Source organism: Panulirus ornatus, chromosome 58 (assembly GCF_036320965.1).
Source record: "Panulirus ornatus isolate Po-2019 chromosome 58, ASM3632096v1, whole genome shotgun sequence".
Classification (NCBI taxonomy): Eukaryota; Metazoa; Arthropoda; class Malacostraca; order Decapoda; family Palinuridae; genus Panulirus; species Panulirus ornatus.
In genome coordinates this window covers 13868357-13887466 of record NC_092281.1, presented here as the reverse complement: position 1 = coordinate 13887466, position 19110 = coordinate 13868357, and the positions used below count along the sequence as shown (strand labels likewise).

General features: G+C 44.4%; 2 protein-coding genes across 4 annotated transcripts in view; both read left to right on the top strand.

Annotated features, from left to right (window-relative positions):
- Window positions 1–19110, top strand: part of LOC139766550 (uncharacterized) — a 261997-nt gene that overhangs the window by 57747 nt on the left and 185140 nt on the right. The gene's annotated exons all lie outside the window — the stretch shown is intronic.
- LOC139766778 (uncharacterized) lies at window positions 8601–10425 on the top strand. Its single transcript, XM_071695695.1, has one exon. The coding sequence runs from the start codon at window positions 9168–9170 to the stop codon at window positions 10242–10244; it is 1077 nt and encodes a 358-aa protein (XP_071551796.1). The 5' UTR covers window positions 8601–9167; the 3' UTR covers window positions 10245–10425.

Sequence of the window (19110 nt, the reverse complement as noted above, 5' to 3'; positions counted from 1 at the left end):
GAGGAGGAGGAGGAGGAGGCCCGAGGGCTGGCCACCGTGCGAACGCTCCTCTCAGTCTCTCTCTGGAGGCCGCTCGGGTCGGACGCGAGTGTGAGTGTGTGTGGAGCGCGTCGCTTGGGGTGGGCCAATGGGTGGGTGGATGGGTGTGTGATGCGCGTTCCCTCGAGCGACGCGACGCGACGCGACGCCGTGATATCGGAACTTGAATTCTTAGATGGCATGACAAGAGCGAGGTGGGCACAGCGTCGTCGTGTGCAGCGAGCCAGGGGGGAAACTTCAGGAACGATTGACGTGCGGACGATGGTCTGATTGTTGGAGGATATGATTATTTTGGACGGTGTTTATATATACGTAAGAGACATTAAGAAAACAAGACGTCAACCTGAAGTGTTGTATTCCCAAACAAAAGCAGTGAACTGGACCTTAAAGGTGAAGAAAACGGAGTGCGGTGCCATTTCCCTTCGAGGCGACGAGTAAGTGAGTCACTGGACGCCAGACTTCACCCGTAAAAACAAAAAAAAAAAAGATTATGGAAAGTGAAGTGAAGTGATTGACCATTCCAAAACCTGTTTGTTCCGCGTGGAGACCAAACTCGTGCGATCGTTCACAGTCGCATTCAGTCCTGGGACCCTGGCTTGGCGTGTCGCCTAGGGCACCCCAGCCTGGCGGAAGACCCAGCTTACCTCTTGATACAGAAAGATGGACTCGATCCTTCGCTTTCCGTCGAAGTTGCATCAGGTCTCCATGCCCACGCCGCCTCCCCTGACCTTTCACTACTTGCCCGTCTCTCCCACAGTCATCCACGAGGAGGTCTATCGCCCACAGCCACCCACCACACACCCACCCTTCCTTGGAACCAATTACCACACCTCTCCTCAACAAGCATCCGCAAACCCACACCTCTGCACCACCAGGAGCTGCACACCCATGCCTCCCACAGCTACCCAACACACCCATGCCTCCCACAGCTACCCAACACACCCATGCCTTCCACAGCTACCCAACACACCCATGCCTCCCACAGCTACCCAACACACCCATGCCTCCCACAGCTACCCAACACACCCATGCCTCCCACAGCTACCCAACACACCCATGCCTCCCACAGCTACCCAACACACCCATGCCTCCCACAGCTACCCAACACACCCATGCCTCCCACAGCTACCCAACACACCCATGCCTCCCACAGCTACCCAACACACCCATGCCTCCCACAGCTACCCAACACACCCATGCCTCCCCACAACCCAGCACCACACCCACACCTTACCACAACTCTCCACCACACCTCCCCACAACATTACCTTCCCACAGTCACACACTACGCCCACGCTTCCCCACAACCAAGCACCACAGCCAAGTACCACACACCCGTACATCCCACAACCATGCACCACACACCACAACCACGCACTACACACCCACAACCGCGTACTACACACCCACAACCACGTACCACAATCCACGACGACGCACCACACGTCCACATCGGCCACAACCAGCCACACCTCCCACCACAACACGCCAACACCCACACACAGGTACCACCGGCGGTACAGACCTAGCCAGACAAGAAGGCCACGACTTCGTCCCACGGGTATCGCCTCCACTACTCTCACTACCCACCCCTGTCAGTACCCCCCCTGAAGGATATAAGGGGGGGGTATTGATCTTGGGGTTAGGGGGTGGGATGTGAAGGGGGGGAGGTTTGGCTGGAGTTCGAGTGGGTACGGGTCAGTGGGAACCTCTCTGTGTGTAACTCGTCTTTTGGAATCAGTTCGCCGAGGTGTGATCAGGTTCCTGCCTCTCTCTGGTGTGGCGATGGATGATGGTCCAGCCCAGTGTCTCCTGGGGTGCACACGCCTCCCTCTGGGGCCTCCGATCTCACCCCTGGTGTGTCCAGTCTCTCTTCTGTGACGTCACCCCAGGTGTAGGAGGTCGTGCCCTTTTCTCTGACGTCACCACTGGTGAGTGGGGCAGTAGTGCCCCCTCTCCTGTGAGGTCACCTCGTTTTTGAGTTACTCTTCTCTGAGGTCGCCTCACAAAGTCCCCTCTCTTGTCAGGTCATCTCTCGTGTGTAAGATGATCTCTTTCTCCTGACACATCAGTTTGGTGTATATGTTAGTTTCTTCCTCTCTCTCTCTCTCTCTCTCTCTCTCTCTCTCTCTCTCTCTCTCTCTCTCTCTCTCTCTCTCTCTCTCTCTCTCTCTCTCTCTCTTCTCTCTCTAGTGGTATTTGTCTCTACTGTATTTTTTTTTGATTTTGTAAAGTACATATCATATTCATTGTTATTATTATCATCATTATTATTATTGTTGTTATGTTATTATTATTATTATTATTATTATTATTATTATTATTATTATTATTATCATTATAATTATTATTATCATTATTATTATTATTGTGCTCGGCTGGTAGGGACTCTGGGAGATTATATAGTAGCAGTTTGCAGATGATACGTGTCTAGTGACATACTCGAGAGGAAACCAGTTGTGGGTTGGACATTTGGAGGGGATGAGTGAAGGAGGACTGACAAAGAGGCTTTACATGGGAGGTGTGCAGGGATTAAGAAGGAAGGGATGACAGAAGAGGAGGAGGTAGTAGGATCAAGTGAAAGAGGCTTTGAGGTGCCGGGATGTGAACATCCAAGGAAGGAGAGAGGCGTGCATGGGACAGAGAAAATTGGAGCGATGTGATAGATAGGGGGTGACGTCTGAAACAAGGCGTATTGAAGCAATCACGGGGAACCACGGAATAGGTCTGACGGGCTCTCGTTTCAGTGTATCTTACATTGACAGTTAGAGTGGGGATGTGGGGAAATGAGGCCATTTTATCGTTTGCTCTTAACGTTGCCTCGCCGAAGTGGGAAATGGCGAGCTGTCTTCTCACAATTTGTATTCCATGTTACACTGGAGTATGTGGAAGTCATATGCATATGTTTGTCTGTTCAGCTCTCCCTGTGTGGTGCCAGTCATGATTCATACAGTTGCTATTCGTAATCCGTAGGTACAGTCGCCGTTCGTAACCCACGGATACAGTCGCTACTCATAACCAATAGATACAGTTGCCATTCGTGATCGACAGATACGTCTCCATTTGTGGTCCGCGGTGTTGCCGTAGGCAACACGAATTTTCAAGTAATATTTACCTTCATGGTTCACAGACATTGTTGTCATGCCTTAATGTTACGGTTGCCACTCAGGGTAGGTACAGTGAGTAACTCAAACCGGTTTGTCTGTTTGGAGCCTCCTCGACAGACCGGCCTTCAAGGACTTAATGCTGTGGTCTCAGGACATGACACAGTCTTTGATATCAATAGAACAACCTCATTTATAATTTCTCTAAGTCCTTCGTAACGTAAGCATTCCGAGGACTCACGAGACGGAGTACAAGGGTTCGTTGTGGACAAGGACACACCCCCGAGTCCGTTGTGTGGTACGCGCAGAGCTCTGGTTATGTCGCAAGGTCACCCACAGCTTCCAGAGATACATAATGTATCGGAGGGTGAGATGCTGGATGTGTGGCAATGTTTGTAGGCCTTGTGATGAACTGCCGCCGCTGATCTAGCCAACTCCTCCCCAGCAGTAGGGTTGCGACACCCGAGAGGCGGGCGGGCGGGCGGGCTGGTGTTGCTCCAGACCAGAGGGCTGGCCGGGAGAGGGAGACAACCTCTGACCAAACACCCTGCGGCCGCCCCACCCACAGGAGAGCATGTGTGGCCGCTGTGGTCGTTGCAGAGTACGCCTCTCTGGTGGCTCGAGGGATGACTGAATGGAAGGGTTTAAGATGAATGCGTAGGTGGAGAGGTAAGAGGACGAAGGGATGAATGTTTGCAAGTAGATGGCTGGCTAATTACCAGCATGTCAAGGAAGGCTGGCTGACTGGCTGCTTGCATGCACGTCAGGAAGGCTTGCTGACTGGCTGGTGACCTCACAACACTCCTGCTTGTCATGATCAACTCGGCATGTTGACATTTCAGCAAGACACATGATACATTTGTTCAGTTCGAAACCACTCGAGCTCACTGGTGCGTCCAGGCCTTGAAATTCCTGCAGTATTTTACATTTTCCTGAGAGAAACTTTTGCCGCCCGTGATTGCCTCAGTGGCAGCACCGTGTTGCTCTTGGCCATAATTGAAATGCGTCTTGATTATCACAGTCCTGATTAGACTCTTTAGAATTATCGTCTTCTACGTCGTGAGGGTCTTCCTCGTCATCATGTGTGACACTCCTTATCATCCATACACATAAGCCACACCTCAAGCATCATGTATGCCCTATTTCAGCGTTGTATGTGCCCTACCTCAGAATCATGTAATATCTTTCCTCAGCATCACGCATGCCACACCTCAGCTCTCGTCCACTTCAGCATCCTTGTTGACGTCATCCTCCCTGACACCAAAGGTCTCTCTACCGTCATCCAGAGATATTATAATGATAATAACAACAACAACAATAATAATAATAATAATGATAATAATGATAATGATAATAATAATAATAATAATAATAATAATAATAATAGTAATAATGATAATAATAATAATAATAATAATAATAATAATAATAATAATAATAATGATAATGATATGTGAGGAACAGCAGCAACAACAATGATAATGATAATAATGATAATAATGATAATGATAATAATAATAATAATAATAATGATAATAATAATAATAATAATAATAATAATAATAATAATAATAATAATAATAATAATAGCAATGATAATAATATGTGAGGAACAGCAGCAACAACAATGATAATGATAATTATAATAATGATAATGATAATAATAATAATAATGATAATAATAATAATAATAATAATAATAATAATAATAATAATAATAATGATAATAATAATAATAATAATAATAATAATAATAATAATAATAATAATAATAATAGTAATGATAATAATAATAATGATGATAATAATAGTAATAATACAAATAATGATAAATGGTCTATTGAACTAACTGCAGCCAAAGACACCGAAGACGCCCAGTGTAAACAGCTGGGCAGTAAAAAAAGAGAAGGGGATGGTGGGAGGGGATTAGATAAACCGAATTTACCTGAACCCTTGGGTGGCAGTTTATTGATTATTGAAGATATTGACAGTGGCTGCGATGGGCTGTTCTCGTAGCGGTCTGGACCAGCTTGGATGCGCTTGTTGTGTCGAACTGCAACCCGAGGACGAGGGATCCCGCTTGGCAGAAGGTGACGTGTGGCGAGGGTTGGTGCTGTAGCTTCTCCCCGAAGTATCGGATGGTCCAGATGAAGTTTGGAGAGAGACGGGAGGACCAGTGTGATGTGTGTGTGTGTGTGTGTGTGTGTGTGTGTGTGTGTGTGCGTGTGTGTGTGTAATAAAAGAGGTTTCCTGTGATTCTTATGTTTTGTAAGGTCAGCTACATGGCAAGAGGTAAGGGCTGTGTGTGAGGACAGCTGGGGCATACAGAACGTGTCCGCTGTTGTATGTGGTTTTGGCCGAGTTAAAATGCGATATATATATTCTTTCTTCTTTCTTTCAAACTATTCGCCATTTCCCGCATTAGCGAGGTAGCGTTAAGAACAGAGGACTAGGCCTTTGAGGGAATACCCTCACCTGGCCGAATTCTCTGTTCCTTCTTTTGGAAAAAAAAAAAAAAATATATATATATATATATATATATATATATATATATATATATATATATATATATATATAAAATATATATATATATATATATATATATATATATATATATATATATATATATATATATATATATATATATATATTCTTTTTTCTTTTAAACTATTCGCCATTTCCCGCGTTAGCGAGGTAGCGTTAAGAACAGAGGACTGGGCCTTTGTGGAATATCCTCACCTGGCCCCCCCCTCTGTTCCTTCTTTTGGAAAATTAAAAAATAAGACGAGAGGGGAGGATATCCAGCCTCCCGCTCCCTCCCCTTTTAGTCGCTTTCTACGACACGCAGGGAATACGTGGGAAGTATTCTTTCTCCCCTATCCCCAAGGATATATATATATTTTTTTTTCCATAAGAAGGAACAGAGGGGGCCAGGTGAGGATATTCCAAAAAAGGCCCAGTCCTCTGTTCTTAACGCTACCTCGCTAATGCGGGAAATGGCGAATAGTTTAAAAGAAAGAATATATATATACATATATATATATATATATATATATATATATATATATATATATATATATATATATATATATATATATATATATATATATATATATATATATATATATATATATATATATTATAATGAATATAACGCGATATATAACTGTAGATATGATATAGAGAAAAGCGTTCTGCCATGATTGTATTGGAAAGCGAGAGGGTGGCGCAGACGTGCCGTACCGTGAAAATGAAAATGTGAATTGCCGAGTACCATGTGTGAGGAGGTCCCGCCGTGCACGTTACCCTGCCTGGCAGGCGACACGCGGAACCCACCGCTACCGACCGAGAGGAGAGAAAAAAAAAACGACATTACAGTGCTAAGTACGGCGTGTTTGTAAGGTCCGACCGCACGTTGCTCAACATGCGCTCTCTCGACCTTGCGTCCTGTGCGGCTTTTACGTCTCTCATGTAGCGGGGGAGGAAGTTCTCTCTCTCTCTCTCTCTCTCTCTCTCTCTCTCTCTCTCTCTCTCTCTCTCTCTCTCTCTCACCGCGCGCGCGCGCTCTACTGCCGCTAACGGGGGTCGTTGATGTGATGCGTTGCTCAGAACAACTGTTAACGCGGCGCCAGTTGACTGCAGGCAGTGACTCGAACCTTCAGTCAGAGGTTTTAGACGGCAAGAGCGAAGAATAAGGTTGTCAACACCACACCGTTACACGATGATGATGCTGGAGTTTCCGATCGTAGTCGACGATATTCATTCGAAAATGACGGCCATAGACTTCTCTATTTTTTTTTTTTCTTTTTTGTCGACGCCCGTGAGAGGAACCAACTGTGTCATAGATGAATTCCAGTTTTAATCTAGGTTGACCCAGCGGACGCAGCACTCACGGTGTGGCCTCCCTCCCTGCCTCCCTGCCAGCATCTCCTCGCTCAGATTTCTCTGGTTTCCGCTGCTGAGCTGAGAAATTTAACATACACGTGATATCGAGGCTAAAAGACGTATTTTCCCCCCGTGATATGTCATTCGATCACGCACTCCGAGCATGAATGCTAAAAGTGTCGCATTTCACTTAATTTCACGTTGCTGGAGATGACATTTATATATATATATATATATATATATATATATATATATATATATATATATATATATATATATATATATATATATACATATATATATATATCTTTCTTTCATACTATTCGCCATTTCCCGCATTAGCGAGGTAGCGTTAAGAACAGAGGACTGAGCCTTTGAGGGAATATCCTCACCTGGCCCCCCTTCTCTGTTCCTTCTTTTGGAAAATTGAAAAAAAAAAAAAACGAGAGGGGAGAATTTCCAGCCACCCGCTCCCTCCCCTTTTAGTCGCCTTCTACGACACGCAGGGAATACGTGGGAAGTATTCTTTCTCCCCTATCCCCAGGGATAAAATATATATATATATATATATATATATATATATATATATATATATATATATATATATATATATATATATATATATGTGTGTGTGTGTACGTGTGTGTGTGTGTAAATCATAATTTTTTCTTACCATACAGAATATAGAATATATATATACAGAATATATATATATATATATATATATATATATATATATATATATATATATATATATATATATATATATATATATATATATATTGTTATTATTATTTTTTATTATACTTTGTCGCTGTCTCCCGCGTTTGCGAGGTAGCGCAAGGAAACAGACGAAAGAAATGGCCCAACCCCCCCCCATACACATGTATATACATACGTCCACACACGCAAATATACATACCTACACAGCTTTCCATAGCTTACCCCAGACGCTTCACATGCCTTGATTCAATCCACTGACAGCACGTCAACCCCGGTATACCACATCGCTCCAATTCACTCTATTCCTTGCCCTCCTTTCACCCTCCTGCATGTTCAGGCCCCGATCACACAAAATCTTTTTCACTCCATCTTTCCACCTCCAATTTGGTCTCCCTCTTCTCCTTGTTCCCTCCACCTCCGACACATATATCCTCTTGGTCAATCTTTCCTCACTCATCCTCTCCATGTGCCCAAACCACTTCAAAACACCCTCTTCTGCTCTCTCAACCACGCTCTTTATATTTCCACACATCTCTCTTACCCTTACGTTACTCACTCGATCAAACCACCTCACACCACACATTGTCCTCAAAACATCTCATTTCCAGCACATCCATCCTCCTGCACACAACTCTATCCATAGCCCACGCCTCGCAACCATACAACATTGTTGGAACCACTATTCCTTCAAACATACCCATTTTTGCTTTCCGAGATAATGTTCTCGACTTCCACACATTCTTCAAGGCCCCCAGAATTTTCGCCCCCTCCCCCACCCTATGATCCACTTCCGCTTCCATGGTTCCATCCACTGCCAGATCCACTCCCAGATATCTAAAACACTTCACTTCCTCCATAGTTATGATAGTTATGATAGTGGAATAGTTGATATAAGTGCACTATCTACACTACTCCATTGACACCACTGGTATTCACATACACCCCAACTGACACTACTGTGATAGTCGAATAGTTTATATAAGTGCACTATCTTCACTACGTATACACTACTAGTATTCTTCACCAACACCCCGTCATAGTTATGATAGTGGAATAGTTGATATAAGTGCACTATCTTCACTACTCCATTGACACCACTGTTATTCTTCACTACCACCCCCATATGACGTTGGAAATATGATAAACAAATAGTTGACATATGTACACTATCTTCACTACTCCCGTGGCACCACAGGTATTCCTCAATAATATTCTGAACCGACTCTAAATTATACATTATAAGACATTCTTGTCTTTCTCTTCAGGGCCTTGTTTCTTATCGGCAAATTCTTTATCAACGACATCCTAACTTTGCCGAGTAGCTTCAACATTTCATCTCAACTATATTTATTACTGCCATCTGGGATACTGAGGCACATCGAATGTGCAAATCTTTACTTAAACAAAACAAGAAACATGACCCGAGGACTTCCAAGTGTTGGCATCGTTCAGCGAGTTAGAGAGTATTTCTCAAGATATGTGTTGAGGAGATGCAAGTATCCAAGCCCACAGGACAGCTGGGTTCTCTTCGCACATTGCCCCTTGACCTTTTTCTCCCTGTGGGCAGTATTCTTTGCAGTATACCAAGGGTATTTCTCAGATGAAGTGATTCATTGCGCAAGTCAAGGGGGAGGACTGCAGGAGCTTACCGACCCCGTCAAACTGGATATATGTGTCCAGTACTCACATATCGACCTGGATGATGGTGTCAGCAAAGGTTCAATCCTGAACTATCTCTGGCACCCTTATGTCCTACTCACCATCTGCGCACTCGTTTACTTGCCACAGTTGGTGAAGAAAGTAGTCAGTCACAAGGGCATAGAACACTTCTTCAGCAAAGTGAACTCCGGCCATGGTGTGTGTGATTTCAACGAAGAAGCGAGCCAGTATTGTTATGATTTTGTGGGATCCCACGGAGGGCATCTCTTCGCATCACTGAAAGTATCGCTGACTTGCCTGTTGGTCGACCTGATGTCCGTCGTCATCCTCGACTCTTCATCCCAGAATACTTTTTATAACAGCATAATGCACTTCCCATACACGAGGGACATGGCAAACTACGAACGCGTCTTCTCTCGCGTTTTCCCCCCAACTGCCCGTTGCTCCATCACACCCACCATGCAGATCAGCCTCCAGAACACCGAGAACTACGGATGTTCTCTGCCCCTCAACTGGTACTACGAAAAGGTATACATCCTTCTCTTTGTGTACTTCGCAATCCTCTTGATTGTCAGCGTTGTCTCCGTTCTCATGGACCTGTGGAGGATGCTGCCCTGCCGTCGACACAGATTGGTTTCCATGGGGGGTCACTACGTGAACTGGAGCAAGGACGTTGCCCAGCACTGGAGTTTGGATGAGCTCTCCGTCCTCAATTATTTTCGTGGATTTGTTGACCATGATACCTTCGTCGACATTATGGGCCATGTCGTTGCTATTCGGAAGACATCCTATGAAGTGCTCTGCAGCATACTCAGTGATGAGGACGAAGTGTGAGGATCTTGCCTTCCGCCCCATACCAACCATCCACGGTGAAGATTATCCTCAGTTGACCAAGTTTTTTGAACGCGGGTTTTCTTTTTAATTTCAGTTTTGAAAAGGTGATTTGTTGATCATTATGTCATTTTATTAGAAGGATCTATTTATTTAAAAAAACTTCTCTCTCTCTCTCTCTCTCTCTCTCTCTCTCTCTCTCTCTCTCTCTCTCTCTCTCTCTCTCTCTCTCTCTCTCTCTCTCTCTCTGAATATCTATATCTTCTGCCTATATATCTATCTATATCTCAATCTATCTATCTATCTATCTATCTATCTATCTATCTATCTATCTATCTATATATATATATATATATATATATATATATATATATATATATATATATATATATATATATATATATATATATATAATATATATATATATATATATATATATATATATATATATATATATATATATATATATATATATATATATATATATATATGTGTGTATGTATGTGTATATATATATATATATTTTCCCTGGGGATAGGGGAGAAAGAATACTTCCCACGTATTCCCTGCGTGTCGTAGAAGGCGACTAAAAGGGGAGGGAGCGGGGGGCTGGAAATCCTCCCCTCTCGTTTTTTTTTTTTTTTTTTAATTTTCCAAAAGAAGGAACAGAGAATTGGGCCAGGTGAGGGTATTCCCTCAAAGGCCCAGTCCTCTGTTTCTTAACGCTACCTCGCTAATGCGGGAAATGGCGAATAGTTTGAAAAAAAAAAATATATGTGTGTGTGTGTGTGTGTGTTCTTCTAAATCGAGATAAACGTAATGATTTCACTCACAGTGACGCTTTTGACCCATGTGTCTTCAGTAAGATCAGTGTGAGAGTTCACTCGAGTTTGCGACTTGATGTTGTGTCTGGTCAGGCGTGACCATCGTGACCTCAGCGGATCTATCGTGATTTTATAGATTTTTTTCTTTCTTTTTTTTTGGGTGATGGGATGGGCAGTATTTACCCTTTTACGGAAGGGATTTGTATCCTGGGATTACAGGGGAGAAGGGGAGTAACCCCTGACAGCTTCCCGCCTCCCCCTTGGCCGCTGGGGGGGAGGGATGAGTTATCGCGTCTTTATGGAAGACAAAGACGCCTCCCCTCCTCTCCCCTTGAGGGAGAAAGTGATGGAGAAGTGTGGGAGTCTCTCTCTCTGCATCACCTGGAGGTGGGGCCAAGTGCCGCAACCTGGGCGGAGGGACGGAGCAGAAAGGGCATTGTAGGCTCCGCGCTGGAATTTCATTGAGCTGGTTGTAGGGAGAAACAGGTTCCCGGTGATAAAGCTGTGTGTATTGCCCTCTCCATCGCCCTCTCCCTCTGTCTCGCTACTAACCTCACCCATGCTCCTCGCCCTCTCTGCTCACCCTCCTCGGTCTCCCCCGCTCCTTCCTCGCTATATTCTTGAGAGTAGGGACTGAGTCTCTCTTCTCTAGTGTGTCCGGCTGCCGTACACAGATCGGTGTATTCTCTTCATCCTTCGTTTTGTACTGAGTTGTTTTCCTGTAGTGGGTGGGGGAGGAGCCTCCTGCTTTACTACCCTGTCTCCATTTACAGAGATTACGAATTTTAAGTTATGAGTGTCGTCGTGCAGCAGATAACCTTGTCATAGACCATCAAGGTCTTCTGTTCTCTGTCTTTCCAATGTACTTCGTGATCTCATGCTGTTCCGTCTTCTCTAATAGTGTCTGTCCCATTCTTCCCCTGTCCCCCATTGCGCTTTTGTTTCACCGTCTCCCGGAGTCTTTCCTCTCCCATACCCTCTCCTCTGTCTCTTCCTCCATTACTTTCTCTTCCATCTCTTTACCTTCCTGCCTGTCATCTTCATCCTCCTCCATCTCTTCTCCTAAGCCTCTCACTCGAGCGTCGGGAGGTGGTCCATGTGTTGGCCATGCCACTGGAGTAAACATCTGTAGGCTGGACCATCTTCCACCACTGGCTGGACCAGCCTCCAGTTTTTGGGTGGACCGCCGTACCGTTCTTTCTCCAACGCTGTGACAGGAAACACATGATAACTGACTTTCTCTTTTCTGGGTAGGTCAGTTTCCTTCTTCCTCCTGCATCTCCTCTCATCGCAAGGGAATGGTAGCGATTTTAACCTGCTCCTCACATGGTATAGAACGAGAAAAAGGAACACGTACTTTCTAAACCCTTCATGTTGCATGTGTGGATTAAGAACTCGAGAAAACAGGTGATGAATGAATCTAAAAGTAAAAGTTAATATGATGCAACTTGGATGTGTATATTGAAAATAAAAGAAAATCCATCGGCGCCAAGATATAAAGCAGGTTAAGATATAGCGAAACTCCTACCACAGAGATCTTGTGGAAAGATAAAATCTCCAGGAACGCCGTAGGCTGCAGAATTATCCCGGTGGGACAGTGGTAGGAGGAGGAGCAGCTGCAGGAGGGAGAGGGCCTCACTGTCGGGACCACATATACTAGTGCCAGCCAGGACAACCCCCAGGAAGATGTTGTCGTTCCGGACCGAGTGCACCATCGTGCTGCGGTCACCCGCGCCTCCACACGCGCCATCCGGCCGTCCACGCAAAGGTCAGTACTTTGTTCTATCTTCTTTTGTACTTTTTTCTACGTCAGGTCTTACGGTAAGGTCCCTTACCCTGCCATAGGTGATGCGGCCTGCTGGTGCTGCGTCACTGTTGCTTAGGTCTGTGGTCTGTGGCTGCTGTGCCGGGGGGGCTACGGTCGCAGGTGAGGTGATACTCCGACGGTGGTGCGGCATCAGTCTGCTGCTGGTCCTGCAGTACCTCACACCCGTTTCTTTTTACACCTGTTCCACCTACACCTGTTTCCCCGCACAGCTGCTGCATTACTTCCTACAAGAACACCTCTGTTGTCTTCTGTCTTCAGTCATTTACATGCCTAGAAAAAAATTCTCTTCTTTAATTTTGTTCCTAAACAAACATTTACCTCTTATCTCCTGATTTAAGAGCTAGATATAAACAGGTGTGTAAACAGGTGTGTTGGCCAGGTGTGCAGCGGGCCGATTAGAAAGAGAGTACCTCTCGAGTTGAAGCATTTCCTTTAGGGGACCGTTGTGTCTGGCAGTCCAGTCCCCTGGTCCAGTGAAGGGGATGACGAGGGAGTCTCGGGAGTGGTTCCTCTCATGCACCTCCGCCACCAGCCAGGGTCCAGGTACTGCTGCTGCTCCTGGTGGCTGGTCGTCTGCCGGTGCTTTTCCATCTGGTCTGTTGTGTCACCACTCTCTGTGTGTACTGTACGACCCATTACTGTACTGTGTGTCATGACAAATGCTGTGTGTGGCGTAAGGACTAAGTCAAGCCCGTAGTTCAGTTGTATGTTTTATAGATGTGTTGTTGTCTGTGTCATCCCTTCACACAGTCTGTCTTTCCCACCTCGCCAGTTAGACAGTCTGCTCCTCCTCACACTACCTGTTAGAGACAGTCTACTCCCCCTACCACTACTCAGTCACATGGTCTGCTCCTCCCTCCATCACCAGTTAGTCTTTTTCTCCCCCCCCCCCACTCCCAGTCAGACACTGCCCTATTCTACCACCAGTCAAACAATCTGCTTCTTCCGCCTACACCCTCCTCACTACCAGTTAGGCTGTCTGCTTCTCCCTCCCACTGCTCTTTCCCCTCACTACCAGTCAGGCTGTCTGCTTCTCACTCCCACTGTTCTTCCCCCCCTCACTACCAGTCAGGCAGTTTGCCTCTTCCGTCGTCTGTCAGAGTAACAAACAACTCTCTCTCTCTCCCGTAACACAACCATTATTGCAGTACTCGACGCGAGCCACATAGACCACCTCAACCCACACCGAGCAATTCTCTCCTTTGTAAATCAGAAGCATTTTGTCATCATCGCTCCTGCTGGATCCAGTGCCTGTCTCCCGGCCTAGATAAGGCACACACACTCGCCACCAAACAACCCAGTCTGTGCTCTATTGCCATGCCGCCCGTGATAGATTGGCCGGGTTGAGGTGCAGTAGATAGTCTGAGGGAGACGGATGTAAAGAAAAAGAGAATCGAGATTATGGTTAATCGTCCTCTAGCACTTGGGTTGATCACACTCTCTCTCTCTCTCTCTCTCTCTCTCTCTCTCTCTCTCTCTCTCTCTCTCTCTCTCTCTCTCTCTCTCTCTCTCTCTCTCTCTCGTGTGCCTACGTACGTACCTGAGTACTTTTGTATCAGTGTATACTTTTTTTTTAAATCTAACCATTTGTTTCCATCCATTTCCTTCACTGGCATTAGAAACACGAAGAAAAAGCTTCATTCGCTAATCCATTCACCACTAGCTGTCATGGGTAATGCACCGAAAACACACCTCCCAGTCCACACAGGCTCCGCAAGCGTTTTCCTCAGTGTGTATATATATATATATATATATATATATATATATATATATATATATATATATATGTATATATATATATATATATATATATATATATATATATATATATATATATATATATATATATATATATATATATATATATATATATGTATATATATATATATATATATATATATATATATATATATATATATATATATATATATATATATATATATATATATATAACTTTTCCCCAGACACCTAGCGAGTGAGAGCCACACGCCACAGACAAACATCAGTATTAACTCTTTCCCGGCGCGACCCACCTGCCGCCGGCCAAGCTGACCATCGTAGCCAAGATTACCGTCGGTCGCCCCTGCAGCAGCGTCACCTCCACCTACCTCACACCACACACACACACACACATGCTGGAGGGCGTGGTGAGGGGCGCCTCACCCTGCTGCAGTAGACGGGTGATGGGGCCACAGCCATACGCCTTGTCCATCATATTACGGCTCTTCGTTAGTATGACCTCCCGCCGCTTATGGTCAGTTTCGTGTGACACGCACACTCATATTTTGAGAGCGTGTGGAGGCTTGAGCTGGGAGGAAGTTAAGTAAGCGAAGCAGACGAGGAATATCATGGTCACAGGGACTAGGGCCCCGAGCAGCCGGGGTGGCGGTGTTGGCGGACGCCTCCCACGGCAAGCAGGTGGTTGGTGTAGCCTGTCTTCCTCATACTGCTTCTGTTTCTATCGCTCGCCTGCACATGCCGCGGCCTACTGCACTGTGGGTGTTACCCAGTCTTAGAAAAAGAGAGAGAGAACAACAACTGAATCCCGTTATAGTTCTTGTATACACTGTACCTTAGCTTCTGTGAGGATGTGGTCCTGTATTCTCATCGGATTTCATCAAGACGTTCATGTCGTCCCCGTGCTCAGGATTGAGTGGCCTTTGTGCCTGGTCCTGTGGGGGCGGTGGGTGAGGCAAGACACATCCAACCATTGTGTGTTGAAGGCAGGGTGGGTAGGTGGCGCTGCCCACGTCACGCGGGTGGTGGCGGGCATGCTGTATCCTGGGCCTGGCTGGGTCGTGCGACGTGTCTGTAAGATCGCCCGTACAAGGTCACTCGAGATAAGGTTGCATAACCCGAATCAGGTTAAGTGGACGTCAGTGTGTGTGTTGCTCCACGTGTAAGTGTAGGGGGTTACCTTACAACCGTATACAATATGTATACGTACACGCATACACATATACATATACGACGTCATTTAGACACGCGCGGGTATTGCTATCTATGGAAAACAGTGACAAGTACTTCTGCAGTGGTGTACGTGGGTGCGAGCGTGGGGCCCTGCAGGTGGGGGTGGACGACGCCGGCCATAGCTTGGCATCCTGGACGCCAGCACGTAATGGGAACACTGGAGTGAAGAGCCACCACTTGGTGTTGGGCGATGGAACGATCGGCATCGGCCACCCTGGTTCCCACTGATGATGGAGTTGATAACAGAGTCAAGTCTTGACGTTCCCCCATCACGGCGACGTGGTGTGTCGGTCAGTGGATCACTTGACTGCTGCCTCCCTCGCCTCACACCAGGCTGCTGGCCACCAACACACTGGTACTTACGGGCTGACCATACGATGGTGAACGGTTGTGATTTGAACAGGCGTTGTAATCTGGGTGTGTGTGTGTGTGTGACCGACTTCGCCTCATGCCACCAGGTTACAGGCGATGGCTAAGCACTGTAGGGGCACCCACGAGCAAACTAAGTCTTAATGCATATCACCTGCTTATTACGAAGTCATCAGCCCATTGATTAGATTATATACAGACCCTGGTGGTCTGTGGCCTGATTACGTTATGAAAATGTTAGATATATCGAACTCATTAGATACTTAAAGATACTTATCTGAACACGTCTTTCCTCTCTCTCTCTCTCTCTCTCTCTCTCTCTCTCTCTCTCTCTCTCTCTCTCTCTCTCTCTCTCTCTCTCTCTCTCTCTCTCTCTCTCTCTGTATATATATATATATAATCAGGAATTTGAAGGAACAGATTAATAACGAAGCCACATTTTCATCCAGAAGGTCAGTAGATTAGAGAGCAGACATTTATCCATGTGTGTTTAACACACACACTCCAGCTGGACAGTCTCGGAAATCATTGTTCATATAAGAACAGCTAACAAGTATCCAGTTTCTCTTCAATCGGTGTAAAGTTGATATTGTCTTTGGTTTCAGCTCGGCAATGTAAAGAAGTAATTGGTAAGGTGGTTTCACTTCTTGGGAATGCTGTCTCTGCTCATAATTGAGGTAATTAACCATGAGGTAATGGGTCATGCTTTTATCATTTATGATGTTCGTTATTTAATGAAAGATGCTGTGGATTATATTCTCACGTAATTGGGTAATTATGTTAACGGAAATGCTCAAACTCGTTAAGAAGTTGAGTTAAAACTTTTATGGTGATATTTTTGTCCTTGAAATGTATTTATTTTTTTTTATGTATTATTGAACTATACGAGACTATTTGGTGTTTGGTTCCTGCCTTATTATTGAAAGATCTTGCAAATGGGGATTTGTGTTCTCTGAAATGTTGTTTCTGCCTATATTTCTATATATAATACAATTCAAAATGGAGCTAAACTTTTCTTTCATTTCTCTCTCGTTACCTGTTAACACACCTGTAAAGTCTTCAGAAACCACTGTTGAGGAAACGCACCTGTGAAGTCTTTAGAAATCATTTTAAATCATGTATTCACTTATGAGCATAAATTGGCAGTTTAGATGATATATCAGAATTTTTTTTCTTGTTTTACATTTGTCTTTGTTTTGTGTTAGCTGAGACGGCACGAGCACCTGAGACCCTAATCAAGGCCATCTTATTAGCGCTGTATGTATATATATGTATATATATATTTTTTTTTATTTATTTATTTTGCTTTGTCGCTGTCTCCCGCGTTTGCGAGGTAGCGCAAGGAAACAGACGAAAGAAATGGCCCAACCCACCCCCATACACATGTATATACATACACGTCCACACACGCAAAAATACATACCTATACATCTCAATGTACACATATATATACACACACAGACACATACATATATACCCATGCACACAATTCACACTGTCTGCCTTTATTCATTCCCATCGCCACCTCGCCACACATGGGGAATATATATATATATATATATATATATATATATATATATATATATATATATATATATATATATATAGAGAGAGAGAGAGAGAGAGAGAGAGAGAGAGAGAGAGATAGATAGATAGATAGATAGATAGATAGATACACCCTAGCCTAAGCCAGGTACCCATGTTATCAGCCAACCCCTTTGGGGTGGATGAACAGTTGGACTGACAGTGGACCGACTGCCTCGACCGGGATTTGCACCTATGCGCTCGACCCTGGGCGGCCCGCGAATGCCTCACGTTCAGGAATGTCCGACCGCTACACAGAGGAGGTCTGCGAAGGTTGCTTTAATTATGTAATTAAACTCCTGTTGTCTAACGGGTGATTATGATGGATTACCACGTATCTGTGGTGGTATTAATATCGAACTGGTATGCCAGCGTGAAGTCCTGGTGGTAGTCCAATAGAATATTACCATTATTATTGCTATTGATATTGTTACAATGATGATGAATATTATTTTCTCTCATTATTATTAATATTATTATTATTATTATTATTATTATTATTATTAGTATTAGTATTATTATTATCATTATTATTATTATTACTATCATTATCATTATTACTATTATTATTATCATCACTATTATTATTATCATTATTATTATTATTATTTATTATTATCATTGTTATTATTATTATTATTATTATTATTATTATTATTATTATTATTATTATTATTATTATCATTATCATTGTTAGAAGTCGTAGAAGGGAGCTGAGAAGGGCGGGTGTGGTAGGGGATAGAAATACTCCCCTCCTTCATTATCACCTGTGAGACTAGGGAGGAAGAGAAGCCAAGACATTTTTCTTTTTTCTTTTTTTTTTTTTTTTCCCATGCAAGGCTCCGTCGTCATTTCTCGACGCTACCTCAGTAAGAGTGGGGGGAAAAAAAAGCGAGAGAATGATATATATTACATTTGTTCACTGGACATTCTTTTGAAGATTCCGCTATACAGAAAGTGTCAGGCGGTAACGGCCGCGGATTTCAAGATTTTTATAATGACCGTAATGGCTTAACAAGCAGACTTCCACGCCATTGGCGAAGAGCTAGCATGACTCCGACCAATCACAGCACGGGTGGCTGCTCATGCGGCGGACACACACACACACACACACACACACACACACACACACTGGCATAGGCTAGTGTGTGTGTGTGTGTGTGTGTGTGTGTGTGTGTGTGCATTCATATATATGTGAAGAGAACAGGGTATGTATATACTAGATTAATAACGGGGCAACACGTGTGGAAGACTGCCTTTCCGTGACACACGAACAGTAATCACACACACACAC